Here is a 22549-nt window from a genome sequence, read left to right as displayed (position 1 = left end):
TGGGCTTCAGTAGTTGTGGCGCACGGGCTCAGTAGTTGTGGCTCACAGGCTCTAGAGCACAGGCTCAGTAGTTGTGGCGCACGGGCTTAGTTGCTCCAAGGCATGTGGGATCTTCCCGGACCAGGGCTCGAACTCATGTCCCCTGTGTTGGCAGGTGGATTCTTAACCACTGTGGCACCAAGGAAGCCAAAAGTTGATATTTGGATGAGTGGTGTAACATTCTAATTAAAAGTGCTCTTTTGGGCTTCCCTGGTGGCGCAGTGGTTGAGAGTCTGCCTGCCAATGCAGGGGACGTGGGTTCGTGCCCCGGTCCGGGAGTATCCCACATGCCACGGAGCGGCTGGGCCCGTGAGCCATGGCCGCTGAGCCTGCGCGTCCGGATCCTGTGCTCCGCGGCAGGGGAGGCCACAAGCAGTGAGAGGCCCATGTACTGCAAAAAAAAAAAAAAAAAGTGCTCTTTTTCATGATAATATTTTGAGTGTTGGTATATTTTACTGAGTCCACGGTCATGGGTCAGTTTTCATGAAGCCCATTTAGCTTTTGTTTTTTCCATTTCCAGTTTCCCTTAAATCTTGCTGAACATATTACACATGAATTATATGTCTTATTTGCCTTCTTAGTGCCTAGCTTTGTGGAAATGAGTGGTCTGGGTTTTAGGAGGAACTGGGGAAGGGGGGGGGATATTAAATTAATCAGTGTAAAGTCATGACCAGAAAAACTGTTCAAAGACCATGGATTACTGAGTATTAAGTAGCTCTTTGCTTTATCCTTGTATAAAGATAGCTTTGTTTTTTCATTTTTATAGTCTGATCTAAATACCTGATAGTGATTAATAATCTTAATATTAAGAATATTATAAGAATAATACCAAGAATATACTGAGAAGATATATTGGGGCTTTAAAAATGTCAGTTTTGAAGACTATATAGTAATTTTTATTGAATAATAATATTTTTTAAAAAGAAAAATGATACTGTAACAACAGCTGTAGAAGTATGACTTTTTTCTGTTTGTTAATCATTAGACTATCAGTGCATGTGTAAGTCAAGAGTCCTAAATCTTTTTGCTTCCTGATAAGCTAATGGTTATATGTGACCAAATTCTAAAGACATGAAGATTTTAGTAGTAAAATGAGTTATTATGAAAAGTGATGTTTAACAAGTAAAAAACAAAAGCATAATTTGGGTAAAAAATAAGTTGGAGTTATTAAGTATATGATAATGTAATGTTATTGAACTGAGAGCAGGATTTGGAATTAGTTCCCATTAAAATGACTAAGACCTGGGCTTCCCTGGCGGCACAGTGGTTGAGAGTTCGCCTGCCGATGCAGGGGACGTGGGTTCGTGCCCCGGTCCGGGAAGATCCCACATGCCGCGGAGCGGCTGGGCTGTGAGCCATGGCCACTGAGTCTGCGCATCCAGAGCCTGTGCTCCGCAACGGGAGAGGCCACAGCAGTGAGAGGCCCGCGTACTGGAAAAAAAAAAAAAAAAAAAAATGACTAAGACCTGATGGATAAGTTCAATATTTATTTACTGTTTGATTTTTATGTTTCCTTATAGGTGATTGGTCTGTTGGATGTTTTCACACCTGCAAGGTCTCTGGAGGAATTCAATGATGTGTGAGTAAATCCTCTGTGTTTGCCTTCCTCCGCTAGAGGTTAAAGATTAGCAGCCCATTTCTAATCCTGAACCACTTAGCACTATCAGACTTAGATTCTTTATTCCTGTCATCCAGCTCTTCTGCGGAATGGGGAATGGATACAGAAGATGTATATTTTGGGGGGTATAAATTCGTATTTTCATCATCTCAGGCACATTGTGCCCTATTTGGAGACACAGTGGTGGGTCCTGGCAACAGTTCCATAGAGAAGAGTATAGGGAGTTTTGACCATGATTTTTATTCTCAAATTGTCTGTCCCAGCTTTCAAAGGGACATGTTTATATCAAGAAATGTAGTGGTGGGCTTCCCTGGTGGCGCGGTGGTTAAGAATCCGCCTGCCAATGCAGGGGATACGGGTTCGAGCCCTGGTCTGGGAAGATCCCACATGCCACGGAGCAACTCAGCCCGTGTGCCACAACTACTGAGCTTGCGCTCTAGAGCCCGTGAGCCACAACTACTGAGCCTGCGTGCCATAACTACTGAAGCCCGTCTGCCTAGAGCCCATGCTCCGCAACAAGAGAAGCCGCTGCAATGAGAAGCCCATGCACCGCAATAAAGAGTAGCCCCTGCTCGCCACAACTAGAGAAAGCCCATGCAGCAACGAAGACCCAACGCAGCCAAAAATAAATAAAATTATTTTTTAAAAAAAATAGAAAGAAATGTAGTGGAGTCCTGGTTCCATATAGATTCTTCCATTTCTTTTATCCTGCTTGTGTGTGGGAAATGCATGCTGATCTTTAAAGTATTGGATTTCTGTACTGGGACAAATGGTGAGCCTCATGTGTTTAGAAAGCTGATTCTCCCAGTTTTGTGACCATCTCTATTGTTTTAGCCTGGGGAACCCCCCCTAGAAAGAGGGCCTGAGATTCTCAGGAACCAGTAGTTGAGGGCTAGGGAAAACGAAACAGAGAGGAAGAGAAAGTTGCTACGAGGATATGTTATTAAGTCAGTCACCATTGTGTGCAACTGGGCTGAAAACTGCCAGGGTCTTCAGTTTTCCAAAAGTTGTGTAGAATGCACCTCAGATGGGAGCATTTACCCACTGGCTTCTGACTCCATTGGCAAGTGTTGCCCCATGGGGCAGTAATGCCCTCACCTGCCCAGGTTGCACCTGTATGAGTACAAGAGAGATTCCAGCAAGTGTTGTGGATGTTGTGCAGGTGTTGTGTATGTGTGAGTGCTCTACTGTAGCTTTCCCAATATCTGAATTAACATACCTCCCGTCCCCAATTCACAAGTATACTATACCATAAGAGAGAAGGAACACCTTAAATTTAGGGTTATACATTTTGTCCTGGTGAAATTTTGGCGTTCCTAAGTGGAAAGGAGGACTATTGTGAAAATCCAAATAAAATTGCAGATCTTGGCCTCTCTTCCTTAACCTCTACTCTCCACTGTCCCCAGTGCTGAACTTAACCCCACCCTTATCCTGGGCTCAGTTTCTTCTACCCTTATCCTAGGCCAAGTGCAAGCACCATTTGCTCATTTCCCAAAGAACAAGTGGGAGGGAGTGGAGGAGATGTTTGAGCTTGTGTGTTCTGTCTAATGAAAGGGGGGGAAAATGAAAAAGAAATGTAGAATATTAAATGGAAAGAGAAGGAGGAAGGTAGCAAAAAAATCTCCCACCACTTGAACTTAGTTGGAACATGATATGACTGTGAGTCGAAGATGAAAGAAGGAGAATCTAGTCTAAGTGCAAGAACTCCCACCCACATTAACCTTGATCCTGCTAATGAAAGTTTAAGAAAAAACTTTGAACTTCCTTCAAGCAAAGGGGAAAAAAAAGGCAGTAACTAAGAACAGCTGTGCTTCCTGAGCCCTGCGTGTCTCTAGAATGTGGAGGCTTCTAAAGCCTCCTTACTGGATGCCCCAGGCAGAAGCATGTGTGTTGCAAGTTATTGAGCCCTGCTGTAGGCTATGTTTGGAAAAGAGAATATTGCCATGATGTTTTTTTTCTTTAACATTAATTCATTAACTTTTACTTTTTTGAGGATTTTTTTTTTTAAGAGCAGCTTTAGGTTTACAACAAAATTGAGGGGAAGGTACAGAGGTTTCCTGCTTACCGCCCTGCCCCTGTACATGCATAGCTTCCCTCATTATCACCAGAATGGTATATTTTTCACCAAGAATGGACCTATATTGACACATCATAATTACCCAAAGTCCCTAGTTTACCATAGGATTCACTCTTAGTGTTGAAAAGTTTATGGATTTAGACAAATATATAATGACATATCATTATAATATCATACAGTGTATTTTCACTGCCCTAAGAATGATGGGTTTTGATATTCTGTCTAAATGTGGAAAAAATGCTGAAGTAATATGTTTGTGAATTACTTTAGAAAACATTTGAATCAGGATTGAGCTATAGCCCAAAATTTCAGGTGTGACAAGGATTGATTTTTTTTTTTTAAGAAAGGAATTGATAATTCGCTGACCTAGGCTAATGCTGTATTTTGCCTTAATCAGGCATATGGAACTGGATTATGAGCCTGTTTTTCCTATGTCAAAGACCTTATTTAAGGCTAGTGTCTTTGGGAGGTTAAGTTTTATCCATTGTGGTGCCTGTTGGCTCCTTTATCCATTTGAAGGCTCACTGACTTACAAGCATACCCACTGAACTGAAATTGCATTTATTTCTTCATTCATGCATTCAACAGATACCATGGCTACTGAGCAGGAATCTGTTCTTTCTATGTAACTGTAACTGGGTTCTATTTGCTTATTTATTTCCGGCTTTACTGAGATATAACTGACATACAACATTGTGTAATTTGGGTTATGATTGTTTATAAATAAGAACTTAGTTCACCGTTTGGGAGCAAATCTCAGTACTACTTGTTGAATACTTGCTGAGCAGAGTGTTAGAACAAGGCTCAGGATAATCAGAAACACTAGCCTTTCCCTTGATGAAATAAAAATCTTGTTAGGGGAAATAAATTCAGAACACTTTTGTAGGGGCTTCCCTGGTGGCACAGTGGTTAAGAATCTGCCTGCCAATGCAGGGGACACGGGTTCGAGCCCTGGTCCGGGAAGACCCCACATGTCACAGAGCAACGAAGCCCATGTGCCACAACTACTGAGCCTGCGCTCTAGAGCCCACAAGCCACAACTACTGAAGCCTGCGTGCCTAGAGCCTGTGCTCCGCAACAAGAGATGCCACTGCAATGAGAAGCCCGCGTACCACAACGAAGAGTAGCCCCAGCTCACCACAGCTAGAGAAAGCCCGCGTGCAGCAACGAAGACCCAACACAGCCAAAAAATAATAAATAAATTAAATAAGTAAATTAAAAAAAACAAAAACAACACTTTTGTAACTAAGTTATCCGTTGACTGTAAGACCTTGGACAAGTCACTTTTCCTCTCTGGGTCCCAGTTAACTTCCGTGTAAAATGATGAAAATTGGGGTGGTTCACTTCTGAAGTGTTTTCAATCCCAGAGAATCTCTGAAAATAGAATGATGAACCTAAGGATACCTTTTGGAAAAATGTTTCATTGTTTACTTTTTTATGATTTATGTATCACAGAAAAAATTAGTACTTGTCCAGGACTATGGTTATTTCAGTGTTTTTCCAAAGTCATTTCAGAATTTGCATAAGAGATCAAACATCTTCACCTACAGTTACAGGTTGTGCAAATTTAAATACCTTTAGGGCCAGACAAATAACATAAACTAGGCTCAGTGCTATGCAGAATACCTGCACTTCCTAAAAGCATTCAAATTTACATTAAAACAAAATAAACAGACAAAGACCCACTGTTTTGGCCAAATCAAACAAGCTGAAGACTAGAGTGGTTCTACAGGCTGCCAGGTTTAGAGCAAACAGCAATTTTGTTTTTTGTTTTTGTTTAAAATATTTATTTATTCTTTTTGGGGGGGGTTGCTTTCAATTTTTTAAAATTTTTGTTTGTGTTGGATCTTTGTTGCTGTGTGTGGGCTTTCTCTAGTTGTGGCGAGCAGGGGCTACTCTTCATTGCAGTGCGCAGGCTTCTCATTGTGGTGACTTCTTTTGTTGCAGAGCACGGGCTCTAGGTGCGTGGGCTTCAGTAGTTGTGGCACATGGGCTCAGTAGTGGTGGCGCGCAGGCTCTAGAGCACAGGCTCAGCAGTTGTGGCGCACAGGCTTAGTTGCTCCGCGGCATGTGGGATCTTCCCGGACCAGGGCTCGAACCCGTGTTCTTAACCACTGCACCACCAGGGAAGCCCCAAACAGTAATTTTGAACATTAATTTTCTGTGCTAATTAACAAAATTTCTAATTACTTTTCATAGTTATAGTTGGCTTTTAGTCATGTGTTATGTGTATTTGTGCCTTTATGTTTCAGTTAGCACTTTCCATTTATCATACAATTCAAGCTTTTACTGAATTTTAAATTTCTTAGTTAATAGGCATCCTACATAATTCATTAGTAAGACTATACTTTCGAGAAAGGAATAATAGGTAGTGAGTTTTGATCATTAGAAACAATGTGCAGTTACTGAATATAACAGAGCTGGTGTTTGGAAAATGTGGAGTTAAAAGATGAGAATACAGTACCAAGTTGTTCTTGACTGCGATATGATGTGGTTGTACAGTTGGCAAAATTTTATAAGATATATCTAGATCTTTTTAGTGATTGGATATCATTTGGACATTTCTGTTTGCTTCTTTTTTTTTATTTTGTTAAATTTTTGTCTGTGTTGGGTCTTCATTGCTGCACGAGGGCTTTCTCTAGTTGTGGCGAATGGGGGCTACTCTTCATTGCGGTGAGCGCACTTCTCATTGTGGTGGCTTCTCTTGTTTCAGAGCTTGAGCTCTAGGCGTGCGGGCTTCAGTAGTTGTGGCATGAGGGCTCAGTAGTTGTGGCTCGCGGGCTCTAGAATGCAGGCTCAGTAGTTGTGGTGCATGGCCCCAGTTGCTCTGCATGTGGGATCCTCCTGGACCAGGGATCAAACCCGTGTCCCCTGCACCAGCAGGCAGATTCTTAACCACTGTGCCACCAGGGAAGTCCCGGGAAAGTAGATCCTTAACGATACAGTCAGGTCCTCACACACACACCAAGATGTAGAGCTTAGTGAAGCAGGAACCCACTAGGCAGCTCCATCATTGACTGCTTTGACGTAATCCATACTCCTGCTAGTGTTGGAGGGTTTCCTGCAGAGGCGTGGGGTGGCCGCAGCTCACCGGGGGGACATGGTCACTGGCAGCAGAAGTCGTGGGAAGCACTCCTTGGCATGAGCCCTCCCAGAGTCTGCCACCAGCCCCACCAAAGAGCCGGGTAGGCTGTCTCTTTGCTTCCTGATGGTAATATTTGTCAGGAGGTGGCATATATGTGCCATATGCATGCTGCAAATATTTAGTTACCAATAGGAATCCAAAATCTTGAAATAGCCAGTATTAGAACCTAACCCTAGAGTAAGCTGCAACTTCATGCTACTACAACATTGCCTTTTCTTAACTATAGTGGTTCTCTGATCAAGCTTAGTAGACAATGAAGAGTTTTTGGACTCAGTGCAAACAACTTCCTCAAATTTCAGGAAAGCTGAATTGCCATTTCCCCCCTTATTTTATAACTTCCCATTCCAGGTTTCTTATACCCAAGTTCCTTATCTTTGCTTGGTTCTTGAAGAGGGATGTGGAAGTGGGGTTTTAGATTCTGCCGTGATCTAGAAGAAGATCTACAACAGGGTCAGTCAGCAGCCATTGTTTTAGTGAAAGCCAATGGGCAGATAATCAGCTAGCTTATTTAGCCGTCCACTAACTAAAAATGATTGTTCAACCACTAAGTGTAGCCTTTTTTATCAGTGTAAAAGCTGCTGAATGTACCAAATAGGTAAAGGAAGTTTCTAGATTTATATTTTAACCTGATTTAATTCATAAATATTTAAATACCCATCCTGTGTTAAGCATAGTACTAGTCTCTGGGGAATATAACAAATTAGATAAACATGGTCCCTGATGATAGATTGAGACTCTTTAATTGGAGAGAAGAACAATTTAAATGACCAAACAAAATACAGTGTGATAGGTTCTGGAAGATCCTCCATGATTTTTATCACTGTTCACTCTCTGACCTCATCTAATACTTTTCCCGCTCACTCTCTCCATTCCAGCCACTCTGGCCTCTTTATTCTTCCTTGAATACAGACATCCACATTCCCAGTAGAACCTTTGTACTGGTTTCTAATGTTGGCCTGGAACACTCCCCCCACATATCCACATGACTGATTCCTTCATTTCCTTCAAGACCCTACCGAAAGGTCATTTCATCAGAAGCTTTTTTTTTTCCCTCTCCACCATAGCTGAAATACTACCCCCACTGTCAGGGTCTACTCCTTACCCTACTTTCTTCTTAGCAAATTTTATCATCATATATTTATTGTTGTCTGTCTTCTCCCTGTAGCTTGTAAGCTCTATTAGAGCAGGGAGTTTATTTTCTTCCTTGTTGAGTCTTCTTTATTTGGCTGTGTTGGGTCTTCGTTGCTGCGTGTGGGCTTCCTTTTCTCTAGTTGCAGAGAGCAGGAGCTGCTCTTCATTGCGGTGTGTGGGCTTCTCATTGTGGTGGCTTCTCTTGTTGCAGAGCATGGGCTCTAGGCTCGCGGGCTTCAGTAGTTGTGGCACGCAGGCTCAGTAGTTGTGGCTCTCAGGCTCTAGAGCGCAGGCTCAGTAGTTGTGGCACGTGGGCTTAGTTGCTCCACAGCACGTGGGATCTTCCCGGACCAGGGATCGAACCCATGTGCCCTGCATTGGCAGGCAGATTCTTAACCACTGTGCCACCAGGGAAGCCCCCTTGTTGAGTCTTTAGTAGTTAGAAATTCTCAGAAGTTGAGAGTGATGAACTGAATTGTATAATACCACATATAAAATTGTACACATTGGGCTTCCCTGGTGGCGCAGTGGTTGAGAGCCCACCTGCCGATGCAGGGGACACGGCCTCGTGCCCCGGTCCGGGAAGATCCCACATGCCGCGGAGTGGCTGGGCCCGTGAGCCATGGCCGCTGAGCCTGCGCATCCAGAGCCTGTGCTCCGCAGCAGGAGAGGCCACGACAGTGAGAGACCCGTGTACCACACACACAAAAAAAAAAAATTGTACACATCTTAGGTCTTTTTGGCTCTAAGTCTATTTCTAGTCACATTTTTCTTGATCCAGAGCTCTATTATTTGAAAGTTTGCTAACCCTTCTCATTGGGTAAATGCTGTGTGATAGGTTGTATGTAAGATGTCAAAACTAAAGGCCTTCAGTTGCATGTGGTCTCATTAATGAGATGAAGCATAAATGCTTACCTAAAACAACTTAAAGGACCAAGTCAAATTTGCAGTGTCAAAGCAACATACAGGGTATTAAGTAATCTCAGAATATGAGAGAAACTTAGTGGAGGAAAGCCTCTAAAGAAGGTAATAACTGTATCTAAAGAAACAGATAAATAAGGATTGGGTGTAGAGGTCGAAATATATTCCAGATAGTCAAGGAAATGAAGGAAATGTATAAAGTATACAAAAAAGGAGATTTGTGTGGAATGGAGACTGTTAAAGGAGTAGATAACCGTTGATTTTTCTTTTGTACTTGGATAAAAATTGTGTTTTGGTAAATAATGAATTTTTTTTTTTTGGTGGCGGAGGAGGGCTGTTTTCCTAATTTAGCTAAGAGGCATTATCTGCTTGGAAATAGTGCTTTCCTCTATCACTGAAAGAAATTCCCAGCCCAGTTGTTTGGACTTACAGAAATATTCTTCTTCCTTGAAAATAGGTTGAGTGCTCAAGATTGGTAATACAGAAAGAGAAGCAGTCTGGGAGAAAGATGAATGAGTTAACTGTATTAACAGTTATATTTGCAATTTATTTCCGTATCAGAGAGGTCTGCTAAAATGAGGATGGAGAGTTGGTAAAGCATGTAGGTGTCGTCACTGACTCACATTTGAAATCTAAACAAATGACACATCCTTTAAGAAAACACCATTCAGTTTTTGTCTTACGTGATCAGTAAGATGCCCCCTTTTTCTCAGATTAGCTGTTGTAAAAAGGTAAAGAAGCTTCAAGGTATAGTTTTGAGTTTGATTCTCTCAAGAAATTTTCCTGTAATTAACTGCTTCCTAAGTCTGGATTGGTGCCCTCCCCTGTGTGTTCTCCAGCACCTTGATGTACACTTTTATAACTCTAATTATGCTCTATTATGAGTATATACCTTCCTCTCATCTAAATTCTGTATCTTTCTTTTCCACTGTTGTACTCCTAGTGCTCAACAATAAATATTTGTTGATGGAGTGACTGAATGAATGAATAACCTTGTGCTTTCCTGTTTATAACTGGTTGGCAATCTAGTTGTCTGATAGCATGCCCAGTGCATTCTCTTTTGACTAACTTTTTTGTTTTTATCTTGGAATATAGACCATATGGTAGAATATTGAATCTGGTTTATTTGATGCAGGTAATGTAGAGGGCACCTTTCAGTAATCTTTACTTCAAATGAGGAGAATAGTTTGTTGTGAAATAAGCTGGCTAAGCTGCCTACCTGGCTGCTGAATGGTGCTTTTACCCCTTACATTGGAACAGTCTGGTCTGCTTACCAGATAAGATCTTTGGCATGAGTATTCCAATAAGATATGCCCTTGCCTGGTCTTACTAGTAATACTATATGAGTTGTCCTGGGTCATTCAATTAAATTCAGTGGTAATTGAGTGCCTGATATCTGCTACACAATGTTTTTAGGTACTTTAGATACTACAGAGGACAAAAAAGAAGCCTGTCCTCCTTGAACATTGTACAGATAGATAGCAATAAACAATGAGCATATAAAAGAGGAAATTAGCATGTTAGCAAGCAGTAATGCTATGGACAAGAGGAAAAGATAGAGCAGGGAAGTGTGAGGGTTGGGGGAGAGATGCAGTTTTAAATGGGGTGGTAAGGATAGGCCTCATTGAAAAGGTGAATTTTGAGCAAAAATTTGAAGAAGTAGAAGAATTAGACTTGTGGATATCTGGAGGAAGAGCATTCCAGGCAGAAGGAACAGCCAGTGCAAAAGTCCTGAGGCAGAAGACTGCATGCTGTATTGGAATTGCAGCAAGGGGGCCTGTGTGGCTGCAGTAAGGAGGCCAGTGTGCAGCTAAGTGAGAGCAGGGGAGAGAGGTAGATGAAGAAATGAGAGAGAGAATTGGGGACAGGATGCTGGATTATGTACAGCTTTATCTGCTGCTGAAGGGATTTTTGTCTTTAAGTGAAATGGGAAGCCTTTTGAGAGGAGTGACATGGTCTATTTTTCATTTTTACAGAATCACTCTGCTGTTTTCAGAATAGGCTGTAGTGAGTCCCAAGGATCATTGGGTGTATTTCAGAAGCATGTGGTTACGAATTGTCAATCCCTATGATTATTTTAAATACTTTGTTTTAATATGGAAATGTTTTTTGCCCTTTTTGATAATTATTTTATCAAATAGGGCTGACGGTAGTAGAGATGCCAAACTATAGATATAGAAGAGATTTTTTTCTACATAGGTTCTTTCTGATTGTATTATGCTTCAAAAAAAGAAAAGGCAGTAGAGTAGGAGTCTTTGACAATTGGGTGTTATCCAAGAAGCGCTTAATAAATGAAGCTCTAAATGGGGTGCTGTCTTGAGTACTGAAAACCACTTATTGTAGACTTCTGCCTTTTTGCTGGTACAGTACATTTTACTTTGAGAAATGATGGTTTATGCTCTTTATAGTTTAAGTTTAAAGGAAACCATCCTCACAAGAAAAGTGGAAAACAAGATTTGTATCATCAGGCTGTGAAATCATATTTTCAGCCCTCTACCTAATAAAGCCCTACTTATCTAATTCCTTTTTAAAGATGGGGGAACTAGGTAGCTTTCCAGCTGTTGGTCAGATTTAATTATTTGAGGTGTTCTGAACACTGACAGTAATAGGCATGTCTTTACTAAAATGTAATTAATTAAGCAGTTAAATGTAATTGCTTTGTAGAGACTAATACTCTAGAAATTATGTGGCATCTGTTTTTTTTTAGTTTATTAAATTTATTTATTTTTGGCTGCATTGGGTCCTCGTTGCTGCGCAGATTTCTCTAGTTGCAGTGAGCGGGGGCCGCTCTTCGTTGCGGTGCACAGGCTTCTCATTTCAGTGGCTTCTCTTGTTGCAGAGCACAGGCTTTAGGTGCATGGGCTTCAGTAGTTGTGGCTCACGGTCTCTAGAGCTCAGCCTCAGTAGTTGTGGCATGCGGGCTTAGTTGCTCCACGGCATGTGGGATCTTCCCGGATCAGGGCTCGAACCCGTGTACCCTGCATTGGCAGGCAGATTCTTAACAACTGCGCCACAAGGGAAGCCCCTATGTGGCATCTATTAATGCTCCTTTTGGGACTGGCTTATTTAAAATGTGCCCATCGACATTTTCCTCCCACTTCCTTGTTCACTACTTTTAGAAATTGTTATGTCTTCCATAAGCATTCAGGAACTTTGGACAACACTTGCTTTTGTCCACTGTTGCAAAATTTATTTCAAAAACCTTTCTATATGTGATGAGTTGGAATTTGACAATTGGTTTTCATGGATTGGTCTTTTGGGCTTCGTGGAAACAACATATAGTGATTAGGTTAGTTCCTGCCAGACACATCTGCCATGAATAATGTGGTTCAGCTGATTTGATTGGAGCCTAGCAGCAACGTTTGATAGTTATCACTATATAGACTGATTAACCTTATGTACTTATATAATGTCTTGACAGTCTCTCCCGGTGTCTGGAAATTTTAGTGATAAAATGAATGTGGCCTCTGATGGGGAGGGGACTTAAAGGGAATTACACAGTGGTAGAATATTCTTTTTTCTTTTTTTAAAAATAAATTTATTTATTTATTTTTTGGCTGAGTTGGGTCTTTGTTGCTGTGTGCGGACTTTCTCTAGTTGTGGCGAGTGGGGGCTCCTCTTCATTGCAGTGCATGGGCTTCTTATTGCAGTGGCTTCTCTTGTTGCGGAGCACGGGCTCTAGGCGCGCAGGCTTCAGTAGTTGTGGCACGTGGGTTCAGTAGTTGTGGCTCACGGGCTCTAAGAGCGCAGGCTCAGTAGTTGTGGCGCACGGACTTAGTTGCTCCGCGACATGTGGGATCTTCCCAGACCAGGGTTCAAACCCATGTCCCCTGCATTGGCAGGCGGATTCTTAACCACTGTGCCACCAGGGAAGCCCAGTGGTGGAATATTCTAACTAAAAGCATGCTCGCTCTCTCAGGCTGTGCAGTTAGTGGTCTTCTGTCTGTATACGGTTTTTTAAGTTATTGGTAACCATTTAAACCCAATACTCAGACTTGAAATTACTATGTTTGCTTTGGTAATACTGCTTAACACCTTTGTGAACTAGCGCAGACATTAGAGAGTTAAGATTTTTAGGTTTTATTTCAAGACAAATTAAGGTAGATTTCTAGGTAGAATCATGCAGAACAGTGTTTCCTTTTTTTACCTTTTCTCCTTAAAAATATTTTTGAAAGTTGAAAGAATAATCCTCTTACTATTCAATGTCATAAAATGTAATTATTTGCAAAACAGTCTTATAAAACAAAAATTGGATTCCCTCTTCCTCAACCTGAGCCTTGCAAATTGTCATAATTGGTATTATGGATATGGCAACCATTATCCCAGATTTTCTGGGGGAAGTTCTGATTTCACAGTATTAACCAGTTATTCACAACATTCTCGTATTTGTCGGATTTTGTATCAATTTGGGGTTAAAAAAATACAGTGATTGTGATTAGGATGGAATATTGCAACATTTATAAAACTTAAAAGAAATCATTCTCTTGACTTAAATTCTCTGTCAACTGGAAGAATTTGGAGGCAGTATGGGCTGTGATTTAAGATCATATTCTCTGAGATCAAACAGTTTTGGATTCAGCCCCTGACATTACCACTCTTTTAACCTTGAGCAGGTTATATATACTTGTTCTGTCTTGTGTTTCCTCCTCAGGGAAATGGGAATACTAATGGAACTTACCTTACAGCTTTGTTGGGAAGAGTGTATGAGACACGGGCATAATAAATAGTGCTTGGCACAGAATAAGCACGAATGCCTTTGATTATGTTATGTTGAGCTTGGAGCATCTCTTAAATCAGAGCAACCTTTGTGAAAATATTTCCAAAAATCCAATATAGTCTTTAAGTGACAGAGTATACTCTTTCCTCAAGGCAATATAAACATGCAAGTTTTAAAAATATGAAGGGCTAAAAAATCTAACTTAAGGTTACATCTATGCTAAGTCCTATTGCTCTTCATCAAATTGGGAACTGACCATAGCAGCCCAACAGGGAAATTAGGAAACAGAAAAAGAAAAATTTTAATTCTTCTTTGAGGAAAGAAAGTAATAAATGTGGTGGTGTGTGTGTGTGTGTGTGTGTGTAAAGAGAGGTTATACACATATATAGTCATGTAAGACGTTAATAGTATATTTAAATTTACTGACCTGGTTTCTTTTCTTCCAAATTTATCAAAAATTAAAATTGAAATGAAATGAAATCAGCATTTTTTTATAGCTCAACTGATACACATTATTATTCAGCCTCAGGAATGGGTAATCATTCTCATACTAGATAAAACCTAACTGAATTTTTAAAAACCCCACTTCTTTAGTACTGATTGTGGTTGTTATGTTCCCGTAGCAGTGTGATACAGTAATGAGTGAGTAAGGCATTGTGTCTAGAATATCTGTGGTGAACCTGTTGGACTTGAATGTAATCATTCCCTAATCTTATGATGTAAAGACAGGATACATATCCAGCACCACACCTGTGGGGAGAAGTTCTAGAATGCCTCATCTTGCTTGCAGATAAATTTTGTTCCTCCTTCCTTTAAAGTAAATGCAGGAATATTGTCAGTGAACAATATCCTTTTACCAGTCATTCCTGAAAAAGGAGAGGTATAATTTGAAAATTTAAAGATACTCCTATTTTATTTATTTATTTTTTAATTGAGGTATAGTTGATTTACAATGTTGTGTTAGTTTCTGGTGTACAGCAGAATACTGTACAGCAGTATTCTCTTTATTTATATACATATATTTCTGAATCACTAATCCAAAACTCCTAATTTATCCCTCCCCCGCATGGTAATCATAAATTTGTTTTCTATGTCTGTGAGTCTGCTTCTGTTTTGTAAATAAGTTCATTTGAAGATACTCCTATTTTAGACCCTACAGGATATATAATGAGGTAAGAAATGTAATGGCGGATTTAAAAATATGGCCATGCATTTAGTTATACTGTGTATTTCTCATGCAATAATATCATTTTTAAGAAAAATGATACTAACACATATATCATTCTAATCTCCATTTTTGTTTTTTTTCTTTTCTTTAGAGAACCTAGGAAAAGATGTCAAGTAGGAACTAGTATAAAAATTTTCAGAAAAATAGACGACAGGTAGTAAAGTTAGAATAGTGATGTTGGAAACAAGCCGCGCGTGAGTAGCTACTAAGCTTTTAGGTGTCACTGCGGTACTTACTGAGTGGACTTCTAACAGTCTTATGAAGATCAGAGCTTTCTTAGGGTTCTGGATTATTGTGTAACTGTCCATTAATTTCTAGGTACCTGGTGACCCATCTCATGGGGGCAGATCTGAACAACATTGTGAAATGTCAGAAGCTTACGGATGACCACGTTCAGTTCCTTATCTACCAGATTCTCCGAGGTCTCAAGGTACAGTCAGTATTAGTAATAATTTTGAGGAATGAATTCTCTCTCTCCCTCTCTCCCTTCTATTTAGGGCTTAAGGGAAAACAAACAAAACTTTTCTTATGGAAAATTTCAAATACAGAAATCACAAGTACAATCATAGTATAATGAACCCCTGTGTTTACTCAGCGACCACAATTACCAACATATGGTTAATCTTGTTTCTTTTGTATTCCCCCAAACCCTGGATTATTTTAAGGCAAGTCTAGACATCATATCACTCCACCCATCAATACTTCTGTAGGCATGTCTGAGAGTTAAAGACACTTCATTATTACATCTAAACAATAATAATAATTTCTTGATGTAATCTAATATCTGGTCAGTGTCATGTTGAAACTTTGAAAACATCCTCAAGAAGGCTAATTTATTTGTGGCAGGGGCAGTTTTTAAATTAAACCACCTTTAATATTTAGCATCTTTGAGTCCTTATTGTGCTCCAGAGCACCCACCAGGAAACAGGTTGAAAGCTCTATTTCACTCATACTCCAGCTCTGTGAACAGAGTTGATGGTATGGAAATCATAGTTATGATAAATGTACAGACTACTGATAATTACTTGTTCTGATTGCTAATCCTGCTGTTAATACTAGCATTTCTTATTGACTCATAAAAATGTACTTCAAATATGTCATATGACAGTAGGAGGCTGGACATAACTGAGTTTTTGCTTTTTCACAGTATATACATTCAGCCGACATAATTCACAGGGTAGGTATTGTCTTTTGATTAAATTATTGGGGTGCTGGTGGGTAGGGAGATTGGCAAGATCCTAATCTAACCTTATTTTAGCCATTGAAATATTGAGCGATTGCAACTTTGCTCTAGGTTTAACTAAAGAATGAAGATATATAGTTTTTACCTATTTAAGGCTAATGAGGACTAGATAGTGACTATAGAATGGAGATTTATAGTTAGATGAAGTCTTTTTTTTTTTTTAATTTATGTTTATTTTTGGCTGCGTTGGGTCTCTGTTGCTGCACGCAGGCTTTCTCTAGTTGTGGTGAGCAGGGGCTACTCATTGTTGTGGTGCACGGGCTTCTCATTGTGGAGCACAGGCTCTAGGCGTGTGGGCTTCAGTAGTTGTGGCATGTGGGCTCAGTAGTTGTGGCTTGCCGGCTCTAGAGCGCAGGCTCAGTAGTTGTGGCGCACAGGCTTAGTTGCTCCGCGGCATGTGGGATCTTCCTGGACCAGGGCTCGAACCCATGTCCCCTGCATTGGCAGGCGGATTCTTAACCACTGCGCCACCAGGGAAGCCCTAGATGAAGTCTTTTATGTTTAGCACTTCATCATTACCCTTAGGGAAAGAATTTACCATGTGTCATAAAGTTGATCCTGTTCTCTCTTACTTGCTTCCTAGGACCTAAAACCTAGTAATCTAGCTGTGAATGAAGACTGTGAGCTGAAGGTAGGATGAAGTGACAGTGGTAATTGTTTCACCTTGTAACTATATGTTTAACTAACCAGGCAAATTTATATAGGGAATGTGTTTATAAAGCCATGACTTTTAATCTGAAAATTCTTATTGTCCTTAGGAATATCATTAGACTTTGAAATTTAAACCAGAGATTTAGTAAGCTTTAGTTTAAGTGATATTGAAGGTAGCATCAGGTGTCTTGTTTTCATTCTAAAATAAAGTTAAATTGAAATTTAATATATTAGTTATAATAAAGGAGAATTATAGTGTGAATATCAAGTAAGCAGTCCTCTTGAAGAGTAATTATTAGATTTTATGGGTTTCTAAGAGAAAAAAATGGCAGAAACACACTTATTCAAAATAATTCAACTAAGAGATAAATAATCTATAAAGAGCAAGCAACTCTGGAATTTTTTGTTTCATTTCTTTTTTTACTCAATTTTTTGGAAACATAATTTACAATAAAATGCAACACTTTAAGTGTACATTTGACAAACTTATATACCTACGTAACCACCAACACAGTTATGATAAAGAACATGTCCATCACTCCAAAAAGTTCCCTTGTGCCCCCTTCCTAGCCAGTCCCCACACCTCTACCGCTAACCCTGGCTTCAGACAACAACCGATCTGCTTTCTGACACTATAGAGTAGATTTATCTTTTCTGGAGTTCCATACAAGTGGAATCATACAGTTTTCTATGTGTGTCTGACTTTTGCTTAGTATAATATTATTGAGATCCATCTGTATTGTGTGTATCAGTAGTTCATTCCTTTTTGTTGCTGAGTAAATCCATTTTATGATTATACCACAATTTATTTATCCATCCACCTATTGATAGACATGTGCTTCAGTTCCATTTCAGGGCTGTGTAAAGCTGCTATGAATATTCATGTGCAAGCCTTTCTGTGGCACATATATTTTCATTGCTCTTGGATAAATGCCTAGCAGTGGCATTTTTGTTTTGCTTTTTGTGATTTCATTTTTTTTAAAGTTCTTGCTGTGTTCCCCATGCATTCTAAGCATGGACCAGGAAATATGTTTATGAAAGTGCTATATTCTCACTTTTTATAAGGCACTGGAGTTTTTTCCCTCCTGCTTTACAAGCCTTAGGAGTTTGTTCCAGTGCCTGATTTCTCTTCTCTCCCTTAGATCTTGGATTTTGGACTGGCTCGACATACAGATGATGAAATGACAGGCTATGTAGCCACTAGGTGGTACAGGGCTCCTGAGATCATGCTGAACTGGATGCATTACAACCAGACAGGTACTACTTGCTCTTTTATTTAGGGCCTTATTAATACTATGTTGTGTGTATTTGGGGTTCTCAGAAGTGGAGATGGCAGGAGTAGGAAGAAACATTTTTTTTCTTCCCTCAGTGATCATTTTAAGTCCACGAATAGAAAAATATTTCAGTTGCTCAGATAAAGTGGGTTTTTTCAAACTTTGTGATTTAGCAGTTGGCTTTTTATTTATTTATTTTTTTGGCGGTACGTGGGCCTCTCACTGTTGTTGCCTCTCACTGTTGTGGCCTCTCCCGTTGCGGAGCACAGGCTCCGGATGCGCAGGCTCAGTGGCCATGGCTCACGGGCGTAGCTGCTCCGTGGCATGTGGGATCTTCCCGGACCGGTGCACAAACCCGTGTCCCCTGCGTCAGCAGGTGGACTCTCAACCACTGCGCCACCAGGGAAGCCCTGGCTTTTTACTTATTTATATTTTCAGCATATTCTCTGAGTACTCCTGCCTGAAGACATTGGGTTTATAATATTAACCTCTCAATATTACTTGGGAGAATCCATCATTTCTACCAGTAAGAAACCTTTGTCCTTTTGTGAACAGCTTATTTCTCTTGCCATAACTATGTTTTGACTTAGCCCACCCATGAAGCCCTTTAATGTGGTAAAGGTCTTAGCTTATTTATTTCTATAAAAATGAGTGTGATTGTTGAACCTCGGATGTCTTAAATATTAATTTCAGTATTTCACCCCTTAACTATAGTTCCATCTGTAGCCAAGTATGATAATAGTGACATTATATTACTTTTATTTCTCTTTAATTTTGCCAGTTGATATTTGGTCAGTGGGATGCATAATGGCCGAGCTGTTGACTGGAAGAACACTGTTTCCTGGTACAGACCGTATCCTTTATAAAGTTTTGGGTTCTTGTTTCTTGTCTGTATTTTGGTGTCCATGGTAGTATATTACTTTTACCTATCTCTAGGAAGGGCCTTCAGTTACTTGCTTTTATAGTCCAGATATGCATTGTGAGATCTGCCCTCTTGCTGAGTATCTTGCCTTGTCAAGAAAGAGGCTTCAGTTTATTTTGAGAGTTGCAAAAATTCCTCATAATCTGGAAAGCCCTTTAAATCTTTCATATGTCATCTTTTTTGCAGCAAGTTCCTTATTAATCTTCCCACAGCCCTTCTGCCACCTGAGTGTATTGGTGAGAAGTTCTAGATCTCAATGACTAGTTTAGTCTTCGTTGCACCAGCGCTCAATGAACACAAGATAACCATTTATAAATCGGGGATATCTTGCTTGTATGTTTGATTTACATATTAAAAAGGCTGTATTTGGTCCTTGTAATGATACACCTGCTGACTCGTTTTGTTTGTCTAACAACAAATAATAAAAGCAAGGAGATAAGGTCACCCTGTCGTGTGCCTTTTTTTCCCCTCAGCATGACTTTATTTTTTATCCCAGATTGTAGCCAAACTTTAATTTACTTCCAGAGTTATTGTCTAGTTTATGGTTTATCATGGCCCCTTTATTTTAGCCCCTTTCCTGTCTGCTGCATGCCCATTTCACAGTTTAGTAATAATATCATCAAAATGTGATTTGTTGTAACTCCCATCAGTTCCACTTGAGGAAGATGTTTAGGCAAGAAAGAATTTTGAAATATATGTCTAGAATTAGGTTTGAAGATTTTCGTAAAATTCATTTGACTAGCCTTCCGTGGGTTTGGTTGAGAGATGCTGCAATTGCCTGTGTTCTATCATGGTTAGAGATCTAAAAGCTGTTTTAGCACCTCACCTAAGCAAACTCATTGAGTTTGTAAACCAGATTGTCAGTTCACTGGCTTACAGTTGGGATAATACTTCTATGGTGACTGTGATGTTCATGTTATCAATCCACATATTCTATCTTCTGCTAGAGTGTACTTTCCTAATGAACTGAAAAACCTCTTCCCTCAGCCATTTATTTCCCTCTGAATATTACTGGATTGATACAGAGTATATTCTCCTTATATAGCTCACCTTATTCCTCCTCATCCCCAGATTCTAATTTTAATACCTAGTGTTTCTCCTTTGTCCTTTGCTTCATTTACCTTATACTTGTTTCTTAGAAATTTGATATATGCATTATAGTCCAAGCTAAGAGAATTAGGGAAAATTTGTAATTTTCCTTTTCCTCAGGCACATATCTTAGAGTCCCATTCTTTAGTCTGTCCTCCCAAGCACACTGTCTGATGCTCTCCTCTGTTCCCCCTCTTCTTCCTCTTCTTTGTATCTGTATCTCCATCTACAGTCAGTCGTGGACACTCATACCTACATAGACACACAAAGTGGTAGAGAGAGACAGACAGTAGAGCATACTGGTTAAGAGCACATGCTCTGGAATCAGACTTACAGGGTTGAGATCTTACTTAGCTCTTATTTACTCCCAGCTCTGTGACTTTGAGCAAGTTGTCTAACCTCTGTCTCTCAGTTTCCTTAACTATAAAATACTGATAATAGTACATAACCTCATAAGGTGGTTGTGAGAATTCAGTGAGATAAAATCTGGAACGTACTTAGAACAGAGCCTGCCAACAGATGTTAGCCATCATCTTCATCAGTGATCTTTGGGAAGCAGTTTCTCCCTTCATCTTCCCACTTTATTGTCTAATTGTGAATCATTTAAAGGCTAGTTTTTTGTTTTATTTAAATTCTGTAACAGGTAGTAAAGGATGGATCCCCTTGGCAGGCTACTGGTAGAAAGGTTTCAAAGCAGTTGTGTGTGTCCTACGGTCCTATCTGCAGGACAGCTGCTTACTGATGGCTTGACCCTTTTAAAATGCGAACTTTCAGCCTCTAAGAAGTCTTCTCTTTTTTTTTTCAATAAATTTTATTTATTTATTTATTTATTTTTGGCTGCATTGGGTCTTCGTTACTGCGTGCGGGCTTTCTCTAGTTGCGGTGAGCGGGGGTGCTACTCTTCGTTGCAGTGAGAGGGCTTCTCACTGCAGTGGCTTCTCTTGTTGTGGAGCATGGGCTCTAGGCGTGTGGGCTTCAGTAGTTGTGGCTCGTGGGCTCGAGCGCAGGCCCAGTAGTTGTGGCGTACAGGCTTAGTTGCTCCGCAGCATGTGGGATCTTCCCGGACCAGGGCTCAAACCCGTGTCCCCTGCACTGGTAGGCGGATTCTTAACCACTGCACCACCAGGGAAGCCCTAGAAGTCTTCCCTTTTATGCATACTTCTTTTCCTTCTATGAACTTTAGGTAGAAAACCTAGCATTTAAACTTTTTACTAGGAGATTCTCTTTCTTTTCTTTTTGCGGTACACGGGCCTCTTACTGTTGTGGCCTCTCCCGTTGCGGAGCACAGGCTTCGGACGCGCAGGCCCAGCGGCCATGGCTCACGGGCCCAGCCGCTCCCCGGCATGTGGGATCCGCCCGGACCAGGGCACGAACCCGTGTCCCCTGCATCGGCAGGCGGACTCTCAACCACTGCGCCACCAGGGAAGCCCAGGATCTTTTTAATATATGAGAATTCATTTCAAAATTCTTATTTTAGTAATACACTGTTTCTTTCCTACTTGGCTCCTTCAGACAGATGTTCTCCTGGATCAGAACATTCAGATTCAGAGGACTGTATTTGTAATATACATAACTCCCTTCTTGTCAGTTGCAACCTGTGTGGATATAGCTTTGGTTGCCTGACAAAGGGAGAGGAAAGTGTTTTCTATTACTTTTTCAAATTCCCAGTTGATTCTCGTGTGCAGCCAGTGTTGAGTACAACTAGAGTTTACCCTGGTTGGATTTTAGTTTTAATCTTTCAGGCTGACCCTGAAAAAGTTACTTAGTTAGCAGTTTTTCCTCATTTTTTTTTTTAAGGTACCAATGAGATCAGAAAAATTAAGAATCTAGAATTATCCACTTGGGGACCTAGAAAGATGTTAGAAAACATGTAGTTGAATCCTCTGTTTTTATAGATAAGGAAACTAAGAACCCAGAAAAAGATAGATACAAACCTCTGATCTGACTCAGGTATTAGTTTCTTTCCAATATTCTACTTGTTGCCTGTTCTCCTAATTTCTGAAACTCATTTTCTTAAAACCTTTGCAGAATGTGCTGGCTCCACACACTCTTCTGTTGCCCAGAAAAGCATGCATCTACTGCTTATTTATGATTTTAAGATGCAGCTGAATGCTGAGGCAACCTCTAGACTATGCTCTTTATTTGAGTGCACAGTTTTCTCCCTGTTTTCCTCAATTATTATTTATCTTGCATTTGGAACTGACGGTTTTAGCTTCTAGATAAGAACTATCTAATAGAACTTTCTGTAGGCTTACAAATGGTTTATGTATGTACTGTCCAATATGGCTGTTGGTAGCTACCAGCCACATGTGGATATTGAGCACTTAAAATGTGGCCAGTGAAACTTAGAAACTGAATTAAAAATATTTTTGTGGTTAAGCATATAAACATAAAATTTGCCATTTTAACTTTTTTTATTGTAAAGTAAACATAACATGAAATTTACCATTTTAACCCTTTTAAAGTGTACAGTCCAGTGGCACTAATTATATTC

At 40.1% G+C, this 22549-nt stretch overlaps 1 protein-coding gene across 8 annotated transcripts in view; it reads left to right on the top strand.

The window, feature by feature from the left end:
* MAPK14 (mitogen-activated protein kinase 14) overlaps positions 1-22549 on the top strand; it is a 72445-nt gene that overhangs the window by 27294 nt on the left and 22602 nt on the right. For all 8 annotated transcript variants that reach the window (XR_016394644.1, XM_089918851.1, XM_022581741.3 and 5 more), the window contains exons 3-8: positions 1560-1618; positions 15195-15306; positions 16024-16053; positions 16703-16750; positions 17913-18027; positions 18826-18897. Coding sequence is in view for 7 of the 8 variants with exons in the window: in XM_089918851.1 (XP_089774977.1) it covers positions 1560-1618; positions 15195-15306; positions 16024-16053; positions 16703-16750; positions 17913-18027; positions 18826-18897 (436 nt within the window). In the remaining variant the exon portion in view is untranslated. The remainder of the gene's footprint in view (positions 1-1559; positions 1619-15194; positions 15307-16023; positions 16054-16702; positions 16751-17912; positions 18028-18825; positions 18898-22549) is intronic.

This window comes from Delphinapterus leucas, chromosome 10 (genome assembly GCF_059928025.1).
Source record: "Delphinapterus leucas isolate spDelLeu-1000000601 "Yukka" chromosome 10, BTC_Dleu_Yukka2, whole genome shotgun sequence".
Classification (NCBI taxonomy): domain Eukaryota; kingdom Metazoa; phylum Chordata; class Mammalia; order Artiodactyla; family Monodontidae; genus Delphinapterus; species Delphinapterus leucas.
This window is presented reverse-complemented; position numbering and strand designations above follow the sequence as displayed.